Source organism: Neltuma alba, unplaced genomic scaffold, assembly GCF_004799145.2.
Source record: "Neltuma alba isolate B1F8T4 unplaced genomic scaffold, ASM479914v2 tig00012070_pilon, whole genome shotgun sequence".
In the NCBI taxonomy this organism is placed as follows: domain Eukaryota; kingdom Viridiplantae; phylum Streptophyta; class Magnoliopsida; order Fabales; family Fabaceae; genus Neltuma; species Neltuma alba.
Genome location: NW_021636631.1, coordinates 1 through 13,885, shown reverse-complemented (window position 1 = coordinate 13,885; position 13,885 = coordinate 1). Strand labels below are relative to the sequence as shown.

The following is a 13,885-nucleotide window of genomic DNA, read 5'->3' as shown; positions in this document are numbered from 1 at the left end:
GCTAGACTATTAAAAGACAAAATTCCAGAAAATGGTTACACGACAAACCACACGTGAACAAGAAATACGGGACTTATTTGATTCTAAAAACAATTCTGCAGAATATTTTTTCAAGTAAGTTTTGAAAACAAAAATTTTAATAAATGTATTTGAATCAAACAAAACAAATTCGCAAGTTCCAATATTTCGAGATTTAGCAAGGAATTTTCTGTTTCTGTCTAAGCTCTCGTTGCCAGATGATTGAAAGGTACATATCTGTGAACGTAAGCATGAACTGTTAGATGTTTATAACTAGGTACAAGAACATGAAGTTGAAGGCTGTGATGTCACCCAGAAAACAGCTGAAAGTCACGCATTACAAAAAATTCCTGAATTTTCCACCTCACCCACGGCTACCCATCTACCCATCATTGAGGTGAAGGTTGTGTCATACAAGTCAGTTAGGAAATAACTAAAGCTGAGTTAGTAACTTACGGCGTAAATTTGAGGCGATGAATAATGTATGAGGTGTGTAACTATTAGAATGGAGAAGTTGATGTTGTCGTTCATTCGGGACATCTGATAAAATCGGAACAATACAGAGAAGATTAGCATGGCCTGTACAAAGATGACACGCACAAATGGAGATATAGTGAGAAGTTGAAGTTTGTTAGGATGGGGGAAGAGATGCTGCTATGGTTTAGTGTATACACACTCAAATTAATTTTAAGTAAGAGAATTGATATAACGAAGAAAACTCATAAGAATGTTTCTTGTATGATGATAAAACATGGATATGCACATGGAAAGGGATGGGGTTTCTTCATATACAAATAAAATGTTGTATAGGTAGAAATTGAGCATGATGCTTGCTTGCCACTATATATGTATCTTCTTCAACTTCCCACAATAATAGTAATTGATTGATTTTTGGCATAGGCATTGGTAACAGGATTGCTGAATTGTTCCATCGAGAGCTCACAAATATCTGAATGTTTTTGTGCGAGTTTGAAACAATCTTCCAAAGTGCAATGTCTCTGGAGAACGCATCTCCTGTAGAATATCTTTGCAGATTCTAGTCCAAATCACTGCACCAGATAAAAAGAGAAATTAAATGTCAGTCAAAGCATATGATTTTGAAAGAAATAATATCGAAAATATTAGGGAAATAAGCGCGCGCGAGAGAGAGAGGTAATTTTGTTGCCAATTGCCGCTACTCAGCTCTTGAAACTTGGTTCATGAAACGTCAACTAGTTTGAATGCCTATTTCGACATCTCTGGAGAATTTACAACGGTCCATCTAAGCTTCATAATCGAAATTGCTGCATCCGCAAAGTATACGCAGCAGCAGAGGTCGGCCAGCACTTAGAACGTCTTTTATGTTCTTTTAAATTTAGTCACTTCATTATTCGAGCCAATAAAAAAAAATTCAAAGGAAAAGAAGTTAGATTAAATTGGAAGCATGAAAAAGAGAAGATTACACCTATATTTAGCCCAAAATTCTAGTTTCGATTCTTAAAATAAAACCTAATTGACTAACTTATAGAAACATTGAGAAAGTTAAATATATTACTTTACATGGGATTTTTACCAAAATGCTATGAACAGTGAAATAAAATACTAAAATGCTACAACGCGGAAAGATATTACCGAAATGCTACACTTGAAATTCATCACCAGGAGATGAATTTATAAACTTCATCTTGCCCAGAACGAGTTCTTCAATAAAGTGGGAAAATTTGCAAATTCATTTGGTAGAGATGAATTTGTAAAGTTCATCTTTGAGTGATGAATTTCAGAAAAAGTACTTTTGTCCTTTTCTCCCCATTTCCATGCGTATGAGCATCCTCTGCCCGTACAAATCTCTCTGAACCACTTTTGTCTAAGTTAAAAAAGCAATTGAACTCTTTGCATGCGTCTGAAGCTGGGAAGAATATTAAGTCATCTCATCTCCCTTGCCCGTGAAGCTACAGTAGTGTCGTGGCTTGCTATATATTTGCATCTCCTCTTACGCCCATGAATGCATCTGAATCGTCCGAGCTTTACTTATACATTTTGCATCTCCTCTTATGCCAGTAGCCCATGAATGCGTCTGAGTCCTCCGCATGTTGAGCTTGTGTTCCCACTTCATGTATTCAGACTTCTCTCTTCTCTCTCATCATCCTACTCTCTCGTTTTATTAGTTGCTCCAGCCTCCTCCATTCTTTTGCTGTCTTGTTTCTCTACTCTTACTTGCAAACATTCGACACATACTTTTACTACTATTGAGGCCCTGAGGGTATGTTATTTCTCTTATGTATTTTTTATTTTGTCATTATAATATTTAATTTGATTTTCTTCTTTTTTTTTATTTGATAAACTATTATTTTAAATCTCCAGGTGCTAAGTGGTGGGTTGAACAATTTCAAAAATCTATACTCTTAGGTGCCTCTTATTTTGCCGGTAAGAATCCTCTATTATATAGTTTTAAGATCTCAAGATTTTGTTTTGATCTCTATTACCCATTTAGTCTTATTTATAAGGTATTTTTAGTATATTTCACACAGATTAAAAAACCGTTGAAATAATTTCACATCCACCATCTCATAATTTGATTATAAAAGTAACACTAATCAAGCACAAAAATGTATATTTTCATCAAGTATTTTTTTTCCAAGTGTCAGATCTGTTATGCATGAAAAGAACTAATGGCATAGGAAAAAAAAGAGAGTAGAAGAGGTGAATAAGAACATGAATGAGTAGGGGAGAGTGGAAAAGATGAATAGAGAGAGAGAGATAGAAGAAGTGGAACATGTGGGAATAATAGCATAAGAAGAAGACAAAATTGAAGGAGATTTAGCATTGGATAAAGGAGTGAAGAAAATGTACCAACTGTACAAATAATTTAATAAGGATAATTATGTATGTTTGTATTAAAAATTATATCAAGTGCTTTATATATAGGATCAAAATTTATACTCTCTCTGTCTTATAAATAAAACTAGAGGAGTATCTTTTAAGTATATGATTTTTTTGGAAATAAATATATAAGAAAAAAATTCATAGCTTTAACTTTTTTCCCCATATTATTCCTTATTTGCTATCAATTTTCATAATTTTTTTTGTTTTACTCGATCTTGATAGGTGGGTATTAAAGTAACTAACAATTAAAAAATTATTAAAATAAATGAAAATTTTAGATATAAAAATAAATCTGAATAATTTTATTCATTTAATTATTTATTGTTTTAAAAAACTGAGGTTAAGAAAAATAATTATAAAAATTTAAATTGTATTTAATGAAATCAAGTAAAATATGTTTATTTACATTTAAACATATTTATAATATATATATATATGGGTAAAACAATTTATAAAATTAAAAGTAACGAAAGAGATGTTTGAAAAAAAAGAGAAAATTTCAATTGGAATAAAATAAAGACCGATAAAATTTAACTATTCGCTAAGGGTGTTCATGTAGATGAATAATTTCATTTCATTGTATTTAAATATGTAAGATATTTTAGCTTAATAATAAATGATTTTGATTTTTTTTCAATAAATTTTGTTATAAATATTGATAAGAAAAAGATTATAAATTTTTTTAGTACAAATTAGGGAGATAATAAAAAAGATCTATTCAATGGAAGCATGATAAGAAAAAATGTAGGGATTTAGTTAAGGGTACTTTAATATTTTTAAACTTATATTTTAGTATTTGGTCCTTATAAATAATTATAATTTTTAAGATCCTTCTCAATAAATATTATTTTTCTAGGTCCTTCCCCCTAATTTTTTCTTAAAATAATATAATTTTTACCTATTTAGTAAATATTTTGGATACAATAATGAGAATAAAATATAATATAAAGGTAAATTTTTATTAATAAGAAAATAGGTGGCAATATTTTGTTAAACTTTTTTCATTAATAAAAATGAATATCATAAAAAATTTAATTTTTAAGCATCTATAATACATAGATTTGATATTACTTTTAAAACTATTAGAAATTTAATTAAAATGTACGGAATGAATCAAAATAGAATTATAATACATATATAAATATGAATATTTTTTTTAGCACTAGATTTAAACCTATGTGAACTATACATGAGAAACCATGATTTGTGAGTCTTTCTATTTTCAAAGTTTTGTCTTCTCCTAGTTGTACTTAATTAATGATTATAATGCAATATTTAAGAAATAGATAGAAGTGGGAACACAAGCTCAACATGCGGAGGACTCAAACGCATTCATGGGCTACTGGCATAAGAGGAGATGCAAAATGTATAAGTAAAGCTCGAACGATTCAGTCGCATTCATGGGTGTAAGAGATGCAAAATTTATAGTAAGCCACGACGCTACTGTAGCTTCACGGGCAAGGGAGATGAGATGACTTAATATTCTTCCTAGCTTCAGACGCATGCAAAGAGTTCAATTGCTTTTTTGACTTAGACAAAAGTGGTTATGAGAGATTCGTACGGGAAGAAGATGCTCATATGCATGGAAATGGGGAGAAAAGGACAAAAGTACTTTTTTCTGAAGTTCATCACTCAAAGATGAACTTTACAAATTCATCTCTACTAGATGAATTTGCAAATTTGCCCACTTTATTGAAGAACTCGTTTTGGGCAAGATAAAGTTTATAAGTTCATTTTCTGGTGATAAATTTCAAGTGTAGCATTTCAGTAATATCTTTCCGTGCTGTAGCATTTTGGTATTTTATTTCACTGTTCATAGCATTTTGGTAAAAATCCCTACTTTACATATTTATATATATCATTTTTTCAAATTAATTTGATTGACTTATAAAATGATATATAATATAATAATACATATAAATATTTTAAAGAAATCATGTAATACATACCAGAATAAAGTTATCATTTAGCTTTCTTAATCTTCCTAAATTAGTCAATTGGGTCTTATATCAAGAACTAAAGATATTATCTTGTATTTTTTTTTAAATAAAAAGATCACTATATAAAGTAAAATTACAATGACAATGCGATAGTCCTCATGAATTAGGAATGGATGTCAGGAATGGATGTCCAAATTTGGACTGCCAACGTGATTGATTTGGGTGTTGTTAGCGGGTCAAACGGAATCAAGGAGTTCATTTGAGTAGGGACGAAAGCACAGATACAGATACAGAGACGTGGGTGAGAGGTGTTTTAAATTAACTTATTTTAAATAATCTTACATTATATGAAAAAATTATCATCCCGCAAAACGTAGAATTACTTTTTTACATGATTTCCAAACACCAACTATGATTTATGGATATACGGATGTATTGGGATGGGGATTCTTTCCTCCTGTCACTTCTTTTTAATATAAAAACTACATTTTCCCTATATTAACAAGAAATTTTTTATGAATAATACAACTTCCTATTTAAGACTAGAAAAAGCGCGTAAGCACCAAACAGTGCAATCCCAGCACGAATGCATCTAGCTCTGTGTTCACAAATAAATTTGTTTTCAACAGCAATGAATCCTTTCGAAGAGAAAAACAAATCTATTACACGTGGTTTGCCTCAATCTTCATATCTAACAATGCTACATGTGAAGGTGCATCTAGAAAATTGCACCTGTGTAAGAATATCAAAAAAAAAAAAAACTAATTTACAGAGAACTTGAAACAAAAACACTAGATCATGTCGTCTGTGAATGTCGAAGACTGAATGGTCCTTAAAAGCTCCCTCAAATTTGGCAAAACATGACTTGGTCCCAAACTCCTAGCACCAATGGAATTCAAGAGCTGCTCTAGGTCCTAGAATCAGAAAATGCGAGGAAGGAGCAACAAGTCAAGTTTCGTTGGAATAGATATTTACTTACCGTAGCGAATGCGCACACAAAAATTCAAGCACGTTCAAAGAAACAACTACACTACCGAGAAGGGCCAACTGTTGAGACAATCCTGCATAATATCTGATATATGTATAACACACAATAGTCTGAGCTCATAGGTTATCAAACATAAGACACTCACGATGCAAGACCGCCAGTCTGGAAAATACAAGTCATTACACTCGTACAATAAAAATCCAGGAAAGAAGGGGGGATTAATCAAGCTGGCTCAACCAAGTACCCGTCAAAGTATAATTTCTCCTGGCAGTCACCGACTCTACATAAGGAAACGTCTAACATTTAAGTTCATTTCGGGGGAGTAAATATGGCCAAGACCAATTTTATTTTTTTACTTCTCTGGTCCTTAATATAGGACCCAATTGTTAAGTTGATTTTAGTTCTAAATATAAGATATATTTCTCATATTTATTAATTTTCCCTAAATTACCATTATGGATACTCTCTCAACCATAATCAAGTAGAAAAGAGAGGGAGGATATTAAGAAAGATGATTACGGTGTTTTAGAAAAAACATGTCATATTTTTTATAATTAACTAACTTACTTAACTTCCTAATCTAATCAAATTAGTTAAATAGGTCTTATATTAAGGACCGAAGGAGTATATTTGATCAACCCAGCGGATGAATGCTGAACAAACTCCACAAATGTATAAAATGTGTTTTTAGAGCTCTCTCTTTCCACAAAAGGGATTGGATGAAAAAGATGACAATACGACCAGTGGAAAATAGCGCAAATACCAAAAACATACACTGACCAAAAATGGGAAAAGGAGAAGACAATATCAGCGAATAGCTAGCATTCAGTAAAGGATTTATAAAGGAAAACAACAAACTAGAGGAGGCACAAGGCTATGCCGTCTAAGTTAAAGCATCTAGTCCAAAGATAACAATTTGCATAGCAACCTGAATAATAAAGCAAACTTTTCTTTCTTTTTTCCGTTTTGATAAAAGCTATAGCAAAAACATTTTGGAAAAGACATACCTTGTTTAACAAGAATACAGCATAAGCTGCTCTTGTTGTGTCTTGACCTTCTGAAAAAAGAGGGAATGCCATTTGCTTGGTGTTTGCAATAGGCGTTGTACTTGATGAAGAATCTGAAGATAATAGATCTTTTGAAGGTGCATTGTCAATGATATATGAATGAGAGCCACCCAAGCGCACAGGATATCGCAGAGGAACTTGCAAGTAAGATGCTATAAGTGATACAGCCTGCCAAAAAAGCTAGTCTGATAAAGTGTGTTTCAATAGTTAATAGGTCAACAGCCATATATGGGTAGCAAAATAAAAATGCTGTATTTAGAGGCACTAAAATTTAACACCATCACCACAGCGAGAAAAAGAAATGACAATCAATTGATAAATGTTCAGAAAATAATATCACATCATGCACGTGTGGATTATTAACAGTTACTCAATAGAAAAGGAAGCATCAAAAGATATTTTGGGGCATCAGAACTTACGTGTGCAACATATCCTAGGGCAGTTGCAGACTTTTGGATTTCCTTTTTATCAGTAAAAAAGCTCATCTTCTTAAAAGACAACATTGTCAAATGCAGACCCAGAATTGTTATGGATCCTTGGTTAACAGGTTTATGTTCAGCAGAATTACCTGGGTAGAGAAATATTGACAATGTTAACAATTATTTTCAAAATATTTATCCAACTAGACACAATGAGTTGATGACTTGACAAACAACTTGACTTGCTTAGTCCAAATAGGGATAAAGCATTGAGATCACTGAAAATTTATCTAGAACTCAGGTTTAAATATAACAATAATTCAAATTAGCACATGAGAAATCAGAGTTCATATACAGTGAAGTGCCATATTCTTCTGGAGCATCTAAGCCAACTAGTGGAATTATGAATCATTGAATAAGACAATGTCTTTCAATATGAAGATCAGTTCAAGAATATTCGAGGACTTTGAGGCCATTGTCAGCTACCTTGCCGTAATTGAACTTTTAACATTCAAATAGAACAGATAATGGAAATCGCAGGACAACAAGACATCAGTTCACTTTATTCATACCAATATTGAGCAGCAATGACACGATACATAAGCTACAACACCATGTTGATAAACAAATGAAATTGTCCTTTTGTGCAATGAAAGGGGAAAGAAGAAAAAAATAATCTAAAACATCAAAAAATATCAACCATTAATTATGCAGATAGAATTGCAGTTAAAGACAAAATTACAATTAAGGAGCTACAACAGCTGTCAATCACAGATTGGCAAGAAACAACACCTATGAAGAAGCATTTAAGAAGATGACAGAAAGAGGAGAATTAGATGGATGACGTACAGAATGAAAGATAAAATTTTCGAATACTCAACCATGTAAAGAAGTACAAGAGCTGCGCTCTCTAACAGAGAGAAAAAAAGGGTAAGGAAACCATCCAGCATTCAGTTTCACAGTTTATTTTAAATCCAAATTCATTTGAACCTAGTATAAACTCATCCCTTTACCATTTACAGGGTATTGTTTGCATAAATAGAACAAGGAGATTTATTCAATTAACACTCACCTGCTATGCTGCCGGCGGGATATGCTTCAAGTTCTTGCTCTTGTGCAGGTGCAACCGAAATCTTTACAGGATACAACATTGATATTTGGGATGCCATATATTGTTGCCTAAGTCTTAACATCCTTTGCAAATTTCTCAGTTGAACATAACCTTTTTCTTCAAACAGTAACCTATTTGATTCCTACATTAACAGTATAATCATCTTTTCAACTACAACCACAACTGTACACAGAAAAAGGTGATGCTCTTCAATTCCAGAAAGAAATTGTGAGAACATTTTTTAATTAAAAACCCACTGGGTATTAGAATAAACGTAAGGTCACCTGAAGTCTTCTTCTAGATACAGAAAGAGCCGTCCCTGCCACCAATAGTGATTCAACTTCAACACCAAGCTGCTCTTTCTTCTTGGTGGCATCCTCCTTTGCAGCCCTGGAATGCATTGATACATTCTCCACCATTGCTTTCCTTGATTCAAGTTTCTGACGCATCTCCTCAAGTTCATTAGACCTACTCAATGACTCAGCCTTGACCTGCTCATGAAATTACCGCCCGCTAATATGCGGGCTCATTAATTAAGGCCACATTTATTTAGAATAAAATAACAAACAAAATAAAAAGATCCTACATCCAGTCATCAGATTCTTTGTTACTAACGTTGTCTCAACAGAAACTCATAAATAGGACCCAAAAGAAAAGGCCACAATGAAAAGGTAAGCAATGCAAATGTAGATAACAAAATCCAAGATTACTCAACATTACCAATCAACCAGATGAAAAACATCAATCCTCGTGAAAAGTTTGTAACCTTAAGTTTGGACAGCCATGTAAATTTTCCTTTTATCTTTGTGTTACATACACACTAATCAGACATTTTTGCCTGAAACTTTGAACAAACAGATGAAACAAGCAACCGCAAACGGTTTGCCAACCCCTGTGCTTCGGTAGATGGGTCACAGGATGATTAAATGAACAGTGATATATGAAACAACTCACGCAATATCAAGGCCATTGCTGCGTTTAGGAGCTTTTTTAACATATTGTATTCCTTATCCTTCATTAATATTTCTGTTTAAAGGGATTGTCCTATCACTAAAGATTTAATAAATTTACAAGAAAAATCCTCAACGTCAGCCCATGGTATAGAGCTCCCCTAGCCTCTTTGAAATAAACGCTCAAAATCCCAGGGAAACATGGTTGTCAATTAACAATTATACTGAGTTTTTGATATAAAGGACTCTTACTGAAAATGGATCATAAGACAAGTAAAAAAAAAATAGAAAATGACTAGTACGCTTCTAATTTTGTGATAAATTAAGTCAAATTTAACCCTGCCACAAATCGATCATAAGACGAGTTAAAAAAGAAAAAGAAAATGACTAGTACGCTTCTAATTTTGTGATAAATTAAGTCAAATTTAACCTTGCCACAATGTCCAATTTGCGAATTCATCCACATGAATTTCCTTTTGTCGATGTAGTGTCCATAAAATATTCTGCCATAATTCTATTTCACAGCTACAAGCACAATGAAGGAACCCTTTGACTCATTTCATTTTCTTCCCGGCACCACTACTTAGTTTCTTGTGCTTAAAACTTCTAATTACCCATCAACACGGAGACCCTAATGCGAAGTAGGCAAAAAAACAAATTTCTTGAAGCACGCCAAAACCCTACCTGAATAAGGTGCTCGAGCTTCTGTTGGAGATTTCGCTTCTTCTCCTTGGCTTCATTAAGTGCAGAAGAAAGACTGACCAATCTCGCAAGATCATGCTCGAAGTCCTCCCATTCTATCACTTTTGCATTATCTCGATCGGGTATATCGGTCCCGGAGGACAAATTTCGATTTTGTTCCATGAATACTACGAGCAGAAAGAAAGACGCGGGAATCCAAGAAGAGGTCAGGGGTCGATCTCATCGTCCTGGAGTGGATAATTAATCAACTCATCGACCCTCCTCCGCTGGGATCCTAATTTTCTCGGAGAAATTGTTTGGTTTTTGGGAAAGATAGGTCAGGACCCGATTTGAAGAAGACGAAGCAAACACTGATATTCTGTTACCTGGAGGCGTGGACCGTATCATCACGGTTCTCTCTGCCTGAAGAAATTTGTACAGCTTTTACCTTTTTTCTAATCCATAACCCCCCCCCAAAAAAAAAAAAAGAAAAGAGTATGCTGGATTATGTATGTCAATGGAATAATGGAAATTCAATAAGTCACTTTATAGTTTATTGTGTTTGGTAGGCACCAAAGACATTCCAGAGGAAAAGTGGTTTCCCGTGAATGCGAGAGAGGTAATTCAAATCCCCCGCTGGGTTATTTTATTTTCCCCCAAGTCCAACAAGCTTGGTTATTTTTTTATACTTATTTTTTAAAGTTTAACTTAATACAATTCAATTTATAAATTTTGATTTAATTAAAAATTAATTTTTAAAACATTAACCCTAGTTAATATTCAAAAAATAACTTTGTTTTTATAGTTTTTTTTTCAAATATAAGGTCTGACATTTAAATGATAAAATGATAAAGATTAAATTGTATTAAGTCAGTATTTATAAACTGAGTTTTAATTGATAAGAACTATGTTAAATTATAAGAATTAAGTGATGGTAAATTATGTACATGTTTAAAATTATGTATACGTCACTAATTATCACTCAATCTAAACATGTGTTTGGCAATGGTTTGACATTTTGACAAAAGTTAACATTGAAAGTACCAAAATTTTCTATTTGCCCCCTCATTGTGGGGTTATATCTGTATTGTTTGAGGCTCAATTTTTTCTCCTGATCAAAAGAAGCGTAACATGTCTTGAGATGCTAATTTCAAAAGAAAATATAGCAACGCTGATTTCATTTTTCACATGATTATAAACAGTACTTTCCTTGGGATCTCACATATCACAACAATAATTATCATCCTAACATGTTCAAACTCTACAAACTAAATTTATATGGTTATGATTAATTAAATTTAAATTTTAAAACATTGATCCCTAGCTAATATTCAAAAAAATAACTTTATTTTATTTTTTTAGATATAAAAAGTGGCATTTCACATAGTTAAAATTATAAATATAGAATTATACTGAGTTAATATTATAAACTGAGTTTTGATCCGGTAAAATTTGTAAGACTGAGTTTTAATTTAGTTACAATTATAAGAATAAAAGATTATAACTGTACACTTCATTTTTAAAATACTATCTTCTGTCATAATCATAACACCTCTTTATAAACTATAAACGAGGTCTTATAATTAAGATAGGAGGTAGTAATTAAAATTCTATGAATGTTACTAATAATTAATTAATTATCACTCAATCTAAACGTGTTTGGCAATGGTTTGACAAATTGACAAGAGTTAATATTGAATGTACCAAATTTTGATTGTGCCCTTTGACCTCGACCTGCCCCCTCATCGTGGGGTTATATCTGCATCGTTTTTTTTTTTTTTGGGGCCAAATATCTGTATCGTTTGAGGCTCAATTTTTTGCCCTGATCAAGAGAATCACGACATGTTTTAGGATGCTAATTTCAAAAGAAAATATAGTAACTCTGATTTCTTTTTTACATAATTATAAACACTACCTTCCATGGGAATCTCACATATCACAATAATAATTATTATCCTAACATGTTCAAACTCTACAAACTACACTAAAAATGCAGGGCCACATAATATATACTGAATTGAACTCTACTCTCCATGAAAGATGTTCATGGTCTCTCCCTTGCTAATTTGGATATTTTGAAATCACCTCAAGTGAATTGAAGATGGAGATAAACACGAGAAATGATTGTGTTCTCTGTAAAACCTACATAAAATATTATCTGTTCATCTCCACTTCACCTAAAGCTACTTTCCAAATTAGTCTTTTTGGCCTACTTCACAGTAATTCAATAACCCAGAGAATCACTAGTATGTATCCCACGAACTGCTAATTCACGTGTTCTCATGAAAGTAAACGGATCTAGACAGGCTGCTGGGTTGGCGCTTTAACACCGAAGAGATTTCAATCCCATGATGTTTCCTCGATTGAAACGCCTCAAACATGCTTCCACCATTCAATGATCCCTTCTTTATTCCTAAGGTAGCCCATATTGAACTCTTGGCAGCCTCAATTGGGTCATGAATTCTCAGTGTTTTAGGCACCAAAACAGAGCCGCTTCTCTCTGTTTCGATGGTTCTTCTTTTTGCAGATACCCTGGCTCAAGCACGTCCCCATCCCTCTTGCGCTTTCCTAATATAGGAGAATTCGGACCAAAGCTCGATGAATTTAAGGTTGGGGAAGAAAAGTTCGTGGAAAACCTAGGAAGATTTGCCTTCCGATTAACTGACAGGGTAGGAAAACCTGGAGTGACAGGCCAGGGAACACTAGGAACACGAGAGCTTTGGAGGATGTTTTCTTGCTTTCTTCTATGGAAGATGTGCTTCTCCGATTCTCCAAGATATGATTATGGAACCCATTTCGGGTGCTTTGAGAAACAATTTTGTTCCCTGCTAGATTCAGTATAGACCCCATGGGCGCATCTGATCCAAAGCTGAGAAGTTTTCCATTAGTTCCATTAGGAGCACTAATTCTGGCTACTCGAAGAGCCTCGTTAATGGTGATGTAGCGATAATGAGAGGAGTTGTTTTTGGTCTTTCGCCGCCCTGCCCCTACTGGAACGTTCCTCATGGTGCCACCAGCTGTCCAGTATCTCTGACAGGATTTGCAGAAATGGCGAGGCTGATTGACGTTGTAGTTATTGTAGTAACAGAACTTTGTGTTCATGCTGTTGCAGCGAGGACACGGAAGAACTTGATCTGGCTTCTTCAGGATTTTCTCCTGCGAGTTGGTTTCCATCGTCATTCTTTGAAGATTTTGCAGCTTCTTCGTCCATCGATGGTGTGCTCGGCTTCACGCTTGCCTCCGGAAGGAGTTCAGCCTCTTTCTCTTCAGGGCTCTCTCTGACTTTTCCAATTTGCGATTCCTGGAAATTTCAGTTAAGTCTTGCGTTTCAGTGGACAATAAGAAGCTTGATCTATTAAGGTAGAAAGTCAACCACAAAAAAGCAGGAACTGCTAGCTTGAAAGTATTAAAAAGTAAGACGAATGAAGTAAAAAGGGGAATAATTAGTTTTTTCAGAGAGATGATTTGGTTGAAATTTTTCAATTTGAGCTGTTTTTGCTTTCAGTGTGTTATAACTTATATCTCACTTTCAGAAGTTCTAATGCCAAAATCTGCAATCTCCATAACTCTGTTTTTCAGGTCCCATACTGAAAATGACAAACATCCACCAGGAGATCAGAGTCCTGAATTTCACGATTGAAAAGCGTAGCCATGCTAATATTGGATGGGAAAGACCAGATGCGGTGTTCGGTTTCAGAAAACAACTCGAACAATAAGTAAACACCGAGATCCAAGCAAACTCCATAGTTGAGAAGATTTTCAAAAGTAGGAAAAGTGTTTGACGCTAGGAGCTTACCACACACCACCATATCCAATCCAATAAAAGGGAGAATGAAAGGATAAAGCAGT

The 13,885-nt window shown here is 33.7% G+C and overlaps 1 protein-coding gene, 1 non-coding gene and 1 pseudogene across 3 annotated transcripts; 1 reads left to right on the top strand and 2 right to left on the bottom strand.

Annotated features, from left to right (window-relative positions):
* The first annotated feature begins 543 nt into the window (after positions 1 to 543).
* Positions 544 to 643, top strand: LOC114721840 (U6 spliceosomal RNA). Its single transcript, XR_003738116.1, has one exon. It is a non-coding gene; the product is annotated as a U6 spliceosomal RNA (small nuclear RNA).
* Positions 644 to 5,336: 4,693 nt separating this feature from the next.
* Positions 5,337 to 10,506, bottom strand: LOC114721799 (UV radiation resistance-associated gene protein-like). Of its 2 annotated transcripts, none has more exons than XM_028907661.1 (6): positions 10,040 to 10,506; positions 8,690 to 8,896; positions 8,367 to 8,547; positions 7,295 to 7,443; positions 6,816 to 7,043; positions 5,337 to 5,734 (listed from the first exon to the last, which is right to left on the bottom strand). In XM_028907661.1, the coding sequence occupies exons 1-6, from the start codon at positions 10,217 to 10,219 to the stop codon at positions 5,612 to 5,614; spliced, it is 1,068 nt and encodes a 355-aa protein (XP_028763494.1). In that variant the 5' UTR covers positions 10,220 to 10,506; the 3' UTR covers positions 5,337 to 5,611. The 2 variants fall into 2 exon arrangements, with proteins under 2 accessions (XP_028763494.1, XP_028763495.1); XM_028907662.1 differs by having other exon boundaries at positions 8,690 to 8,918; positions 10,040 to 10,122.
* A 1,800-nt stretch (positions 10,507 to 12,306) lies between these two features.
* On the bottom strand, positions 12,307 to 13,604 carry LOC114721806 (cyclic dof factor 3-like; annotated as a pseudogene).
* Between the last annotated feature and the right edge of the window lie 281 nt (positions 13,605 to 13,885).